The following is a 16,065-nucleotide window of genomic DNA, read 5'->3' as shown; positions in this document are numbered from 1 at the left end:
CAATGTAGCCGCGACCTAGTGCACATGCGTCTTCACCGGACTATGGCTGCTCACTTGTTGAACAAAGGAACCAAATTTACCATTTACAGAAATGCTAAGGGAAATTATAAATCTCTACAAAATATATTTGCAGATGTTGTTTGATATAATAAATGTTTTTATCTCAACGATGAGTGATCTGGTATGCTGGATAGTGGAAGAAATTGACATTATAAGGAAATTGTTATAGGCCTAGTTATTGTATTTATCATACAATAATTAGAATACATTATAACTTCTTTAAAGGAGGCTACTAATTTTCAACAAATACTATTTACGCATGCATGCATATATATATATATATATATATATATATATATATATATATATATATATATATATATATATATATAGATAGATAGATAGATAGATATATATATTGCAATTAGCATACCAAGAAGGTCTTGCTATTTGTCTGCTCTACAATAATATTGTCATGAACAAATTATCGATGTTATCTAGGAGAGTCCATAGGTCTACACCAGGCCTCTATATCCTGCAGTAATATAGCAGACCGCATTACGAGTTCAGTAGTCCAAGACACTTTATTTTCAAAATGACTCTATAAGCTACCCCCAGAACTCTTAGTACATCTCATAAATAGTTTTTATGTAGTGATGTACAAAATACTCGGTTTGGGTTATAATGCAAACTTCATTAGTAGGCCTATGAGTTGGAAAATATATAACTGCAGAAAACTAGAGAGAGGCCTAGACCGATAATTTTGACAAGGCGTTCTTATATCACAGGCTTGCATGTGGATGGTTTATACATCACAGTTCATTGTTCTATCAAAAACGACTCTAAAAGCTGAATGCTTTGTTGTTCATTGCAGAACTCCTTCAACTAGTTATAGGATCAAGTTATATTTGGAGATACTTTACCCCAATTAAGAGAGTGTGGGCTGGACCCATACCGGTGGTTCAGTTGCTCAAATCTTCTGGGGCAGAGGTGGGCGTTCAGTTAGCGAATTTTTGGTTGTGGTAATGCTTAGCTTGCATAAATGCATGTATATATTTAATTTTTAAAAATGCATGCATTTTTTGGGGTTGTTTGTTTTTGAAGAGTGTATTTGTGAGTTGAGTTGCTTTTGGTTCATTTGCTATCAGGCTACACACTAAAGTGTACATATATCGGCAGTATATTTATAAACACACATATCTATCTTTCTACTAAGGCACTTCCACCAATTTTGGGGGTTAGCCAACATAAAAAAAGAACAAAGTGGACTTTTCTTCTCTTTGCTCCTCCCAGCCTGACGATGGATTCAGCTGAGTTTGATTGGTACTGCTAGGGTGCCACAGCTCACCCTCCCCTGTGATCCACTTCAATTGAGGCTTCATATGCTGAATCCCCTACTACCACTACCTCAGTGGTCACTAAGATGACTGGAGGAAGCAGTAGACCCCCTCAGAAAGGCATCACAATCGCTCGCCATTCATTCCTATTTCTAGTACACTCTTTTGCCTCTCTCACACCTATCACCTAGAGCTTTCTTCATTCCATCCATCCACCCAAACCTTGACCTTCCTCTTGTACTTCTCCCATCAACTCTTGCGTTCATCACCTTTTTCAGCAAATGGCCAATTTTTACTCTATAAATGGCCAAACCACCTCAACACATTCATATCCACTCTAGCTGCCAATTCATTTCTTACCCCGATCCTCACCCTCACTACTTTGTTCCTAACCCTATCTAATTGTGATAAACCAGCCATACTCCTCAGACACTTCATCTCGAACACATTCAATTTCTGTCTCTCCATCAATTTCATTCCCCACAACTCCGATCTCTACATCACAGTTGGTATAATCACTTTCTCATTCAAAACTCTCTTTACATTCATTCCTAACCCTCTATTTTTTACCACTTTCTTCACTACCCCCAACACTTTACATCCTTCATTCACTCTCTCATGTACATCTGCTTCCACTCCACCATTTGCAGCAACAACAGACTCCACGTACTTAAACTGATCTACTTCCTCAAGTAACTCTCCATTCAACATGACATTCAACCTAGCACCACCCTCCCTTCTCGTGCATCTCATAACCTTACTTTTACCCCCGTTAACTCTCAACTTCCTTCTCTCACAACCCCTCCTAAACTCTGTCACTAATCGACCCAGCTTCTCCTCTGAGTCTGCAACTTATAAAGTATCACAGACAAACAACAGCTGATTCACCTCTCACTTAGGATCACTCTCACCTGTCAGTTTCAATCCTCGACCAAGCACACAAGAATTCACTTCTCTCACCAATCCATCAACACATCTCTGTCTCAGCTCCACTCTCACTGAATACCACTCACTCACTTCATTTCCTATCCTAATGCACGCTTAACTGCTTATGTATAAACTTTTCACTGCTTGCAACAACCTTCCACCAATTCCATATAACCTCATCACATTGCACATTGCTTCTCTATCAGCTCTATCCTAAGCTTTCTCTAGATCCAAAAAATGCATCATACACCTCCTTACCTTTTACTGAATATTTCACGCATATCTGCCTAGCTAAAAATCTGATCCTTACATCCACCACCACTTCTAAAACCACCCTGCACTTCTAAGATTGCATCCTCTATTTTACTCTTGATCCTATTAATTACCACTCGATCATACACTTTTCCAACCACACTCAACAAACTAATATCCCTTGAATTATAACTCATGCACATCTCCCTTACCTTTGTAAACCAGAACAAAAAAAGGGATTTTGACGAAGGAAAAATCTATTTCTGGGAAGAGGCCTGTGACGCCCGGTGAGAAAGGTCCTTCCTTATACCTTTCCTAATATAAATCTTCCAAATATACTAGAGAAAGATAAAAGCATGGAATGCAGAGGTTACAACCCTCGCGCGAACACCTTGTAGGTGTCGTGTATTAAACAAAGGCGTGTGTAAACTACTATTCACAGGTTGTCTTCCATTTAGATAATCCCTTCATCAATGGGGAGGGCCGTGACAGGCCCTAGATAACATGGTTGAACTCCCCTACGACACCTACCACGCGCGCCCTCTAGGACATCCTTCTGCAAGAACATATGGCTTGGCAAGGAAAAAGAGGGGTGGGGTCCGTATCAAATAACCGGGAAGGGTTTCACCGGGCGTCACAGGCCTCTTCCCAGAAATAGATTTTTCCTTCGTCAAAATCCCTTTTCTGGGGGGCCTGTGACGGCCGGTGAGAATGTACCAGAGAATGCCTTCCAAGCCCAATAAATTAATAACATAATAAGGAGAAAACAAACACCATGTAAGGCAATAATATAATACTGTAAGTAAACATAAATCATAAACTAGCCATAGGCATAGGGGATGTAATGCTAAAATAATATGAGGACCAGGGATCACCTGAGTGTCCCGTCGTGAAAGGAATCAACCTTACATGTCTAAGCATATCTAAACTTTACAGGAATGATAATTACAATAACAGTTAAATCATAACAATTAAACATGGCAAAATAACTTAGGGCTAACGAACCACCCAGGAGAGTGGCGACGTGGTGTGAGAGGTGGTCAGGAGGGAGGAGAGAAGAGATGGAATAAAGAAAAAATCAGAGATTAATGGGGGGAGATAAGACTCCCCGCTGCAACCGTAGGGTATTTAAGGGCCTGTAAGTTCTTTAGATAGTGGCGTTTGAAAACCATAGGAGACTTCCAACCCGTGTATTTTTTAAGGTCATCAAAGTCCATGTTCTGGAAGTAATTGATAGAGGTAGCTATTGACCGTATATCATGAGCATGGGGAAATGATTCCGGGTTAGCATGTTTAATGAAGTAGAGGATTTGTTGTCTGATACCTTGAATGGTCAAAGTACCACCTTGTTCCCTGATAAATAAGGGGCCAGACGAGCGGGTGGCAGATCTAGCTAAAAAGGTCCTGAGAGTAGTGACTGGACACAGCGAAGGATCCTGGGGAAGAGAGATGATCTTCCAAGGGGACCACCTATTTTGCGGGTCCTCATTTTTTGCTAGGAAAGCTCTGTCTGGGGTAAGCAGTACTTCGCCTGTAGGGAGGAAATCTATGTTTTCCGGGTTACGTGAGAGCGCTGCTAGTTCTGAGATTCTAGCACCTGAGGCCATAGCTGATAGAAATAACGTCTTCCTAAGCAGAGTGATATAAGAGCAGGACTCGTTGTCAGTGTCCGACGCGAGTTTGAGGACATTGTTCAGAGACCAAGAGACTTTTTGTGGCCGATCCAACGGCCGAAGCCTAGCACATGCTTTTGGAATAGATGAGAAATAGGAATCAGCTAGATTAATGTTAAACCCAACCAGGAATATCTTCTTCAGAGCTGACTTGATGGTAGTTATAGTGCTAGCTGCCAAGCCCTTGTCAAATAAGAACCTAAAGAACGAGATGGCTAAATTCGGAGTCATACGAGTGTGGTCTGAATTCTTTAAGAAACCTGCTAATTTCTTAACAGCCGAATCATATTGACGAATTGTCGAGTCCCTTTTGTCCGCTTCGATGAAGAGAACGTTTTCTGGGTCAATGTTTGCGTCTTTATGCGCTGCAAACTTCATGAAGTCCACAAAGTTAGGGTTTTGGCTATCCTTGAGGAATCTGACACAGTCTGTGTTTGAATTACTTGGGTTAGTTTGGGGAATGGAATCCGGAAGGGTCGGAGTTTCAGCTCGAGGAGGAGAGGAAACCAACTGCTCTTTGGCCAGTGAGGTGCTACTAAGGCCACTGTCCCCCGGAAGGAGCGTAGTTTGTGCAATACTTTCATTAGAAGATTCACTGGTGGAAATAGGTAAATCTTCCTCCAATGGTTCCAATCCAGGGTTAATGCGTCTATGGCATAAGCCTGAGGGTCCATGTTTGGTGTCACATAACAAGGAAGTTTGTGATTCATCTGAGTTGCGAATAGATCTACCTGAAGGCCCGGAACCAGCCTGAGTATCCACTGGAATGAAATTATGTCCAGAGACCATTCTGATTCCAGTGGTTTCATCCTGGATAGTGAGTCCGCTATCACATTCTGGACTCCCGCTAGGTGGGTTGCTGACAGGAACCAGTTCTTTTCTGCTGCCAAGGTGAAGATAGTGACCAGGATCTGATTCAGGTTGGGCGACTTGGATCCTCCTCTGTTGATGCAGTGTACTACGGCTGTGCTGTCTGACACTACTCTGATGTGGGTCGACCTCGGAGAAGAGAGCCTCTTCAGGGTCAAGAACACTGCCATGGCTTCGAGAACATTGATGTGGAAGTGTTTCATGGCGGGTGACCAAGAGCCCTGAAACATCTGACGTTCGTAGTAACCCCCCCATCCACTCAGAGACGCGTCTGTATGAATTGTCACTTGTGGGGGTGGGAATTGAAGAGGAACCGATTTGGAAAGGTTCTTCGATTCGGACCATGGCTGTAATCTCATTTTCAAGACAGAGGGGATTTTCGAGACCTTGTCTCTTAAAGGTACTGTGGCTCTCTTTCTCCAAACTCGATTGATGTCTTTGAGTTTGGCTTTCAATAGGCGATCTGTTACTGAGGCGAATTGCAGAAGGCCGAGGATTCTTTCTAAGGCTCTTCTGGACACCTGCCTGTGTTTTAGAAAATTCTTGACCTTGGAAGCTATTTCTCTTACCTTTTTGGGAGGTAGAACCAGCTTGTGCCGTGCAAGGTCCCATTGTATGCCTAACCATTCGAAGCGGTCTGATGGAAGTAGGCGGGATTTTTGGAGATTGACCCGAAATCCCAGGTTGGCGAGAAAACGAAGTACTTTCTTCGTAGCTCTGTTGCACTCCAGGGCTGACCGAGCCCAAATAAGCCAATCGTCCAGATAAGCAACGATCTGAATCCCTTGGTTCCTGAGTTGTTCTAGCACCGTCTCTCCCAGTTTCGTGAATATCCTGGGTGCAATGTTGAGGCCGAAGGGCATGACTTTGAATGCAAAGGCTTTCCTGCCTAGACGGAAACCTAGGTAAGGAGAGAAGTTTCGAGCTATTGGTACATGATAATAGGCGTCGGTAAGATCGATAGAGGTGGTGACGGCCCCACGGGGAAGCAGGGTACGTACCTGAGAGATGGTCAACATCCGGAACTTGTCGCAGAGGATGTAAGAATTTAGCTTTGACAAGTCCAGGACCACTCTCAATGCCGACGAGCCTTTCTTCGGAACTGTGAACAGGCGGCCTTGGAACTTCAGCGATCGAACCCGTTTGATTGCTTTTTTCTGTAGTAACTCGGTGGTGTACTCTCTCAGAATGGATGTGGGTCTCTGGAAGAAGGTCACTGGTGGAGGAGGGGAACCTTGTGACCATTTCCACCCCAAGCCTTTGGAGACTATGCTGTGAGCCCACGGACTGAAGGTCCAACGGTCTCGAAAGTGGTAAAGTCTCCCCCCTACCGGAACTATATCATTGCGAGGGAGTGAATCTAGGTTCTTTCCCTCCTCGAGAACCCCTTGTCCTAGGTCCGCCTCGTTGACGGAACTGTCCTCTAGCCCTGAAGCTACCTCTCTGGTGTCCACGAAAGGAACCTGAGGGTCCGTAGCTAGGGATGTATGCGGGTGAGGGCATCCAAACGGGGTTGGGTTGGGTACCTGGGGGAGCAGTGAGGTAGACCACCTGTTGAGGGTGTTTCGGCTGTAGAGGAGACGAAGCAGTGGGAGACTGTGAAGACGAGTGGGCAATCGACGATTGTTGGTAGTGACCTCGGCTCGTCTTGTAAGGGGCAAACCTCTGTTTCTTCCTGAAGAAGTTTTGTTTTTGCCCTTCAACCCTCTTTTTGGCAGTGAGGCCCCACCTCACTTGCAAATTTTGATTTGCTCTCGCAGCGTCTTGTAGTACCTTGTTCACCTCCTCCTGAGGAAAAAGGTTCTTACCCCAGCAGGGGGAAGCTATCAGCCTATTCGGTTCATGCCTGATCGTGGCCTCAGAAAGAACGTGCTTCCTGCAACTAACCCGAGCCGAACAAAACTCGTGTAAGTCGATTTGGAAGGACAGAGACAGGTTCTTTGTGAATATCCGGAACATGGTCTCGGTCGGGTAAAGTGAGGTTAGGGACTCCACGGAGGTAATGGAGTGGAGAGACCTAGCCAACCTATTCCGTGCCTCAAACTCAGTCTTGAGAAGAATATCTGGTAATTTAGGAAGCTTCTCGGAGAACAGATTAGAGGCACAGTCTGGGTCTAACTTCCCTACTGTGAAAGTAGCGGGGGCATCATCCCAGATAGTAACGGTACTCGGAATGAGCATGGAGGTGGGATCGGTCTCTTTAAGAGCTGGCATGGCAGAACCTTCTTTGATAGCCTGAAAAGTAAGAGCTGCCACTTTATCTGTAATAGGCAAGGTAATACCTGGAGAAGCTGTAAATATGGTGTAGGCTCCTTTGTGTGGGGTGAGCTTGGAATTAGTGCAACCCCAGTCTGACAACGTCCTGGCCCAGAAAGATTGGGCCTGCTCTTTAGGGAATATTACCGTTTCCTTCGGTACCTTGTCTAACCTAACCAAGGCATGTTCTTTCAATCGCACGAAGCCGTTGAATGGGAATTCTAGTCCCGGAGGGTAAAATTCTAAGTCCTCTAGAGGACGGGTGCCTATGCCCTCTAGAGTTATGGCACCATCAATATATGGAGCATGTAAGGCAAACCTCCAAGGGTTGTTTTTCTCGAAGGGAGGTAACTTCGATGCGTCCGGGGCTGAAGGAGGGGGCATCTGAGTTCCGGAACGGATGAGACTTGCCACCATATCTTTGAGCTCCGTCATAGCTCCTCGGTCTGCCCTAGACTGTTGAAGATATTGTTGTATCTGCTCTTTCACAATATCCCTGACCATGGCGGCGGATAAAGGGGGCTCCCGAGCTTGATCCTCTAACGAAGCCCTGGACTTAGTAGACTTTGACTTCTTAGGAGTCACGGTTTTAGGTATAGCAATATGAACATCAGGATCCTTTGAGGGTCCCGGAACCGGTGACACTGATAATGGCAAAGCTGAAGGCTTAAAGGTACGTAGTGGCTTCACCTTGGGTCGTACAGGAATGGAGGAACCTAGAGTAGAAGCCGTAGGTTTATCAAAGCCGTGAAAGGAAGTAGAAGAGGAAGGAGTGTGGGGTGAAAGGGGGTCCACCAACTCAACACCACCTACCTGCTCATCCATGGGTTCCTCGTCCAGACCTAGGTAGGGCCCAGCCTCCGTCACTAAAACCTCTTCCTCAGTTAGAATGGTTTCTCTAATCACTTCAATTAACGGGGCCGCTGTCTCCGGTGGAACTGCTGCAGTAGTAGAGCCTGGGAATAGGCGAGAAGCCATGTCTCCATCAAGAAGATAGGGTGCGCCAGCAGGCGCATTCCTCCCAAACCCTGACACCCAAGTCCGGAGAGTAGCTCTCGCCTCCCTGAGAGATTCATCATCAGCCTGAAAGAGGAGAGGGAATTAATGATGAAGTCAAAACTGAAGTCAATATACAAAGAGCAATTAATTCTTCGCAAAGAATATTAACAGGGCCACTAGAACCAACTTACCTCCTCGCTCAGGAGTAGGGCTGACAGCCCATAGCAGAGCATGCATGCCTCCGGAAACCATATCGTATAGGGGGCTTGTCCCGGTTCCCGAGAGAAGGATATGGCGCAATGGGCATGGGCCCGGCATAGATCATGGCCCATGGAATCAGCAAAGGCAGCGGAGCAGCCCCTGGCAGTGCAGCGGACTTTCTGTAAAAAGAAAGAAGACATAAGTCTGGATGTTCCTTGAGATTCTTGTCATTGACTTATGAATCAGAAACACTTAAATCTTAATTAATGTGTGAGTATGGTAGTAGCTAACACCTTAATAAAATAAGAAATTATAATAGAAAACCAGTAACCACATAGCATGAATCTCTAAACTTCATCGATATCACACTGTTAACTCCGGTTCTGGACTCCTGCTTGATCTCTGTTTTTACCGGAGGTCCGGTAGCAAAGGCCCGTCATCGTGAAATCGTGACCGTCTCCGGTACGATAACATTATCCTCAATGAATGAGTTATCTCCAGTGAAGCCGGAGATACGATGAAAACGGGGGCCTTAACTATGTAATTGTGATCAAACATGACAAAGGTTCGTGTGTAAAAGGCTTCAGCCGGAGTCCGAGTGCCGGATTTCACCGTTGCACTCCAAAAATCTGCTCCGGAACGATAACTAGTTCTCACCCAATGAGTATCCATTATAGCGGAGCATAACTCAAGGCGGAGCTAAGGGTGTCGGTATAAAACGACCCCAATTAATGACTCATACACTAACGTACCTAATAATAGTGTTAGCTATATTAACAGTAACCACATCAATAAATCGTTTATAATATTAAACGTACTATCATCAATTCTGATACTGAGAAGAGGCCTGAATAACCCGTGATCGTATAAAAACGGAGAACGGGAAATTCACCTCTCTTACTCAAAGAAAACGAGAGAAAGGATAACTCATACCTGTAGAACAGGAAACGAGCACTCTATGCTTTCGCTCTCAAGGTTACATATTAAAAATTAACATCACACAATAAATAAGAAATTTAATAAAATTGATTGCTTTTCTTAGTAATAGTAATAACGAAGAATAACGACAACGTAACCAAAAAACAAGGATATAGTCTAAAACGAACCCTCCAGGAGGGTACAAATTAACAGACTAAATCGCTTAGCTTTAAATCGTTTCTATGCTTTAAAACGCTAAGCTTTAAACCGTTACTATGCTTTAAAACGCTATCTTAAATCGCTATTCTTCGTAGGTCCAAATTGGACTTGCAAGCAAATAAATACCATAGTAAAAATTAATAATAATTAATGATAACATAAAAGGCCATAAAACGTAAGTGATATAACCTATCTGACAGAGTACCAGATGGGCAAAATTAACTAGAAAATTTACCGAAGCGAACATACCCAAAATGGCTGCCGATATCTCGGCAGGACAATCGCTTCCAAAACTAAAAACCACCATAATGGAAATAGAACAAATGCCCGGTACTGTCAAAAACTGCCAAAACAAACTATGGTACTTAACATTGGTAAGGGTGAAGTAACAACGTCAGTCATGTTAAAATAACGAGAAATTCTTCGAAAAAACACTGTGCCCAAAAAAAACTATGCTTGCTTGAAGTCCAATTAAAGAAGGATGTCCTAGAGGGCGCGCGTGGTAGGTGTCGTAGGGGAGTTCAACCATGTTATCTAGGGCCTGTCACGGCCCTCCCCATTGATGAAGGGATTATCTAAATGGAAGACAACCTGTGAATAGTAGTTTACACACGCCTTTGTTTAATACACGACACCTACAAGGTGTTCGCGCGAGGGTTGTAACCTCTGCATTCCATGCTTTTATCTTTCTCTAGTATATTTGGAAGATTTATATTAGGAAAGGTATAAGGAAGGACCTTTCTCACCGGCCGTCACAGGCCCCCCAGAAAAGCACACATCCAGTCCACTGGTACTTTTGACAACATAAAGCATATATTAAACAATCTCATCAACCATTCAAGTACAGTCACACCCCTTTCCTCCAACATCTCAGCCCTCACACCATCCATCCTAAGTGCTTTTCTTGCTCTCATTTCATCTAGTGCTCTCTTCACCATCTCTTGTAATCTCTCTCTCATTCTCATCTCCCATCAGTGGCACCTCAACATCTGCAACAGCATTTATATCTGCCTCCCTATTATCCTCAACGTTAAAGTGACTACTGCTTTGCTATCTCTTTAGAGCCACTTCATATTACAGGAAACGGCTTAATGTTGAATGAATATAAACATTTTTGCCCTTGCAACAGCACACCTCTTACACGCTAACGTGCACAGTTCATCTTCCCATTCAATGGAGGTCGCTCTTCATTGCAGAAATGTTCCAGAGGATCAATGGATTGGTACACGTCTGGGGATGGGTACTGCCATTAGTACGAGCTTGGCTTGGACCTCGTCCTATGGTCATGCTCTGTGGAGCATCTCGTGCCGAGGTACTGAAAGAAAAGTCCTTTTGGTATGTCTATCCCATATGTCTAAGCTATACTTGCCTTCAGCCGATGGCACACATTTTCTGTCAAATTTAGATTTTCTGCCAGACTTAGAACTAATTTGAAAATTTTTTAGCCCACAAGGTTGTGTTTTTAATTGGTAGATAAGTCCGGTTGCTTTCATCAGATCTATACATTTCAATGCACCTGAGCATGATGACATGAGGAAAATTTAATCTTTAGTCCTCAGAAACTAATGAAGCCCTTGATGAGCCAGTAGTTTTTTTTCCTGCGGATCGCCTACATCTTGACAAATGGCGCCTCAATTCTTGTTCTTGTTTTCCTGGACAGCTCATATTTCTCGTAAAATTGCACTTGCTTTTATGGTGGAATTATCTAAATAATATCAGTGCTGATATTAAATTCTAGCACTAAAAAAAAACACTTAATAATTCTCATACTGTTTATATGTCACAGACGTAATACCTATTCCCTCAATATCTAAATTTCCTAGATATATATATTCCCCCACTAAATCCCCCAGATGCTGTATATATCCTCAGTCTGTTTAAATCTCCCAGGCACAACTATTCTTGAACAATCTAAATCTTTACAGCATCTATCATCTCACTATCTAAATCACACACATTGTAGGACATAAAGTGGATTTTCGCCTCATAAAGTGACTTACTGTATGCTGCCTATACACATACATTAACACAAAAAAGTACTTAAAACCTGTTATAATTTTATAAAAATTAAATACTTATATTATGAGAATGGAATATGCAATGGAAGATGAAATATCCTTGGAAGGAGAAAAGTTAATAAGGTGGAATGATTTAAATATTTAGGAACTATGATCTCTAATACATTATCTTTAGAATTTGAGTTTAATGAAGGATTGAAAAGAGCAAATCAGACAATAGCTAGGTTAAGTAAAATTTGGAAACCAAATTGCCTGAAATTACATATAAAAATCAGGCTATACTATATCAGTTTATTGAGGTCAGTGTTACTGTATGGACACGAGTCGAGGTATGAAAATGAAACAATATCCAATAGATTTTGTAGATTTGAGAAAAAATCTCTGAGAAGTATTTTGGGAGTTAAATGGCAGGACAGGATTAGAAACGAAACTATAAGAGATCACTCGAGTGCCATATGTGGACGAGATCATGGTTAGGGGTAGATGGAGATGGTTTTGGTATGATCTTTGCACTCCCCAAGAGAAATTACAGTAGTTCACCAAACTTTTAACTGGGCTCCACAAGGCACTAGAAGAGTTGGAAAACTCAGGCCTACATGGCTGAGAACTATGAAGCGTGAAGTAGGAGATGATGACTTGAGAAGTTTCGATTTAGAAGCTTGAGATAGAGACGACTGGTGAAATCTAACCGAGGCCCTTTGCGTCAATAGGTGTAGGAGGAGATGATGTTGATGATATCAATAAGCTTCCACATGATGTACAGTACTATAAAGTACAGTACAGCATATTTATTATTACTGTATACTACGTAGGAACTATCTTAAGGTCGAGCAAATCGAGATAACGTGGATTTAATTTTTATATTTACTGTATTGTAATACTTAAAGATGAGTGATGTACAGTATTTGGGGTCTTCAGATATCGCGATATTTTCGAAATTTCCGGAAAATCCGCGATATGTATATATATATGGGTTATGGAAAAAACCCGCGAAGTGGTGAATCCGCGATGGTCGAACCGCGAAGTAGCGAGGGTTCACTGTAAAGTTGAAATTGAACTACTGTACGTTGAACTGACATGAAGAGGGATATCACTGTATGGGTGGATGGATGGAGTGAAAGAAGCTCTGGGTGATAGGAGGATAGATGTGAGAGAGGCAAGAGAGCGAGATAGAAATAGGAATGAATGGCGAGCGATTGTGACGCAGTTCAGGTAGGCCCTGCTGCTGCCTCCGATGCCTTGGTTGACCACGGAGGTAGCAGCAGTAGGGGATTCATCATTATGAAGCTTCATCTGAGGTGGATAATGTGGCAGGGTGGGCTGCGGCACCCTAGCAGTACCAGCTGAACTCGGTTGAGTCCCTTGTCAGGCTGGGAGGAACGTAGAGAGTAGAGGTCCCCCCCCTTTTTTTTTCATTTGTTGATGTCGGCTATCCCCCAAAGTTGGGGGAAGTGCTTTTGGTATATGTATGTATGTATGTATGTGTGCATGTTTGCCTATAGCCTACATGTATTTATTTTTAAACATAGCATCCACAGTCCACTGATAATGAATTCCCTGGTTGGATTTTCCATCCTTCAGTCTGTACGAATTTCTCACTAACGGAATGAAATTACCTTTGCCTGGGAATCAAGACAATACCTTTTGTGCCCAGTTACGCGGCTTGCTGTCTTAATCCCATCTTTTATTATTGTAATATATATATGTATTTAATACATAAATGCCATTTGGTTGTCTTTGAAATATGCCTGTGTGTGTATTGCACTGTGAATCCATCAAGGTAATGGGTTTGGCTTCTGTGTTTTCAAGTTTACATAAATGTTTGCTATTTGTTGATGAAGTCTGTTTGGCATAGTGAAGCTTTGTGATAAAACTGAAATAATGTAATACATGTATTATCTAGCCATAATCTAAGATACATTATTTAGTGTCTTATTAACTTACCTACATTACAGGTGATTCTGAGTAGTCAAAAACACATTGATAAGAGTCGGGACTACAACTTCCTGCATCCATGGTTGGGGACAGGGCTTCTTACCTCTACAGGTAAGAAGTTGGAGATGGATGATGGGGATATGGATGATGGTGATGGGTATTGGTGATGAGGAGTTGGAGATGGTTGTTGGCAATGAGTTGGAGATAGATGTTGGCAATGAGGCGTTGGAGATTCTTATTGGAAACGGATGTTGGCAATGAGGAGTTGGTGATAAATGTTGCAATGAGGCGTTGGAGATTCTTATTGGAAACGGATGTTGGTGATGAGGAGTTGGTGATAAATGTTGCAATGAGGCGTTGGAGATTCTTATTGGAAACGGATGTTGGCAATGAGGAGTTGGTGATAAATGTTGCAATGAGGCGTTGGAGATTCTTATTGGAAACGGATGTTGGTGATGAGGAGTTGGTGATAAATGTTGCAATGAGGCGTTGGAGATTCTTATTGGAAACGGATGTTGGTGATGAGGAGTTGGTGATAAATGTTGCAATGAGGCGTTGGAGATTCTTATTGGAAACGGATGTTGGTGATGAGGAGTTGGTGATAAATGTTGCAATGAGGCGTTGGAGATTCTTATTGGAAACGGATGTTGGTGATGAGGAGTTGGTGATAAATGTTGCAATGAGGCGTTGGAGATTCTTATTGGAAACGGATGTTGGCAATGAGGAGTTGGTGATAAATGTTGCAATGAGGCGTTGGAGATTCTTATTGGAAACGGATGTTGGTGATGAGGAGTTGGTGATAAATGTTGCAATGAGGCGTTGGAGATTCTTATTGGAAACGGATGTTGGCAATGAGGAGTTGGTGATAAATGTTGCAATGAGGCGTTGGAGATTCTTATTGGAAACGGATGTTGGTGATGAGGAGTTGGTGATAAATGTTGCAATGAGGAGTAGGAGATTCTTATTGGAAATGGATGTTGGTGATGAGGAGGTGGAGATGATATGGGTGATGAGGAATTGGAGATGGGTGTGGTGATGAGTTGGAGGTGGTTATTGGAGATGTGGCGTAGGAGATTGCTATTGGAGGTAGATGTTGGCAATGAGGAGTTGAAGATGGTAGCTGGCGATGAAGAGTTGGAGATGGTGGTTGGAATGTGATTGAGGTGGAGATGGCTGTTGTCAATGAGAGGTTGGAGATGGCTGTTGGCAATGAGTTGGAGATGAGGAGTCAAAGATTGTTATTGGAGATGGTTACTATAGTCCATTTCTTTTAGCGAGGCATATTTGTACCGACTCGCAGCGGTGCCCTTTTAGCTCGGAAAAGTTTCCTGATCGCTGATTGGTTGGACAAGATAATTCTAACCAATCAGCGATCAGGAAACTTTTCCGAGCTAAAAGGGAACCACTGCGAGTCGGTGCAAATTTGCCTCGCTAAAAGAAATGGACTATAGTAACAAGGAGTTAGAAATCATTGTTAACTTCTGTTGGGTGATAAAGTCATGGATTGCAGGTGATTTCACATAATGCACAAACAAACAAATTTACATCTTCCCCTGCAACTTCCCAGGTCAGAAATGGCATTCGAGGCGAAAGCTTCTGACCCCAGGTTTCCACTTCAAGATCCTGGAGGATTTCGTCGAGATCTTCAACAACCAGAGTGAAATCATGCTGAAGAAGTTGGAGAAGAAGGCAGATGGAAAACCCTTCGATATCTTTCCTTTCGTTACTCTCTGCACTTTGGACATTATATGTGGTGAGTCATATCTCTCTCTCTCTCTCTCTCTCTCTCTCTCTCTCTCTCTCTCTCTCTCTCTCTCTCTCTCTCTCTCAGGGAAGAAACAATTCGGATATGATCTGTTTATCTCTGTTGGTTTAATGCAGTGAATATAACTGATATTCAGATGACTATATGTCTCTAATGGGATTCTGGAGAGAGAGAGAGAGAGAGAGAGAGAGAGAGAGAGAGAGAGAGAGAGAGAGAGAGAGAGAGAGAGAGAGAGAGAGAATTTCTTCATGGGTAAGCTATTCTTTGGATATTCATATAGTCTCTCTCTCTCTCTCTCTCTCTCTCTCTCTCTCTCTCTCTCTCTCTCTCTCTCTCTCTCTCTCTCTCTCTCTCTGTTACCTGGGAAATAGGAAAAAATAAACCTTCTCCACTGTCAAGCAGTTCCCAAATTATGTAAACAATTAAAATATATTCACAATAAATCAAAATAACATTCCATTCACTTGTATGAATAGAGACTGCAATGGGCCGGAGCATCAACGCTCAAGGAAACAGCGATTCAGAATACGTCAGGGCGGTGTACAGGTAAGTTCAACTTTGATGTGCTTACCTATTTGTTCTCTTTGAAGAAACTAATGCTTTTAAATTACTTTACACAAATTCTAAAGTTTCATATAAGTTCTATAATTTTATATTTTGTATAAAGAATTTACCTTAAACTAATGTTTTCTCTA

The 16,065-nt window shown here is 42.7% G+C and overlaps 1 protein-coding gene across 7 annotated transcripts in view; it reads left to right on the top strand.

The window, feature by feature from the left end:
- The window catches only part of LOC137628720 (cytochrome P450 4C1-like), a 38,843-nt gene that overhangs the window by 15,884 nt on the left and 6,894 nt on the right, over positions 1–16,065 (top strand). For 3 of the 7 annotated variants that reach the window (XM_068359873.1, XM_068359874.1, XM_068359875.1), the window contains exons 4-7: positions 875–990; positions 13,626–13,716; positions 15,173–15,358; positions 15,847–15,916. In XM_068359873.1, coding sequence (XP_068215974.1) covers positions 875–990; positions 13,626–13,716; positions 15,173–15,358; positions 15,847–15,916 — 463 coding nt within the window. Of the gene's footprint in view, positions 1–874; positions 991–10,848; positions 10,965–13,625; positions 13,717–15,172; positions 15,359–15,846; positions 15,917–16,065 lie in introns of all 7 variants that reach the window. The other 4 variants (XM_068359877.1, XM_068359879.1, XM_068359880.1 and 1 more) reach the window with 2 other exon arrangements.

This window comes from Palaemon carinicauda, chromosome 36, assembly GCF_036898095.1.
Source record: "Palaemon carinicauda isolate YSFRI2023 chromosome 36, ASM3689809v2, whole genome shotgun sequence".
Classification (NCBI taxonomy): Eukaryota; Metazoa; Arthropoda; class Malacostraca; order Decapoda; family Palaemonidae; genus Palaemon; species Palaemon carinicauda.
This window is presented reverse-complemented; position numbering and strand designations above follow the sequence as displayed.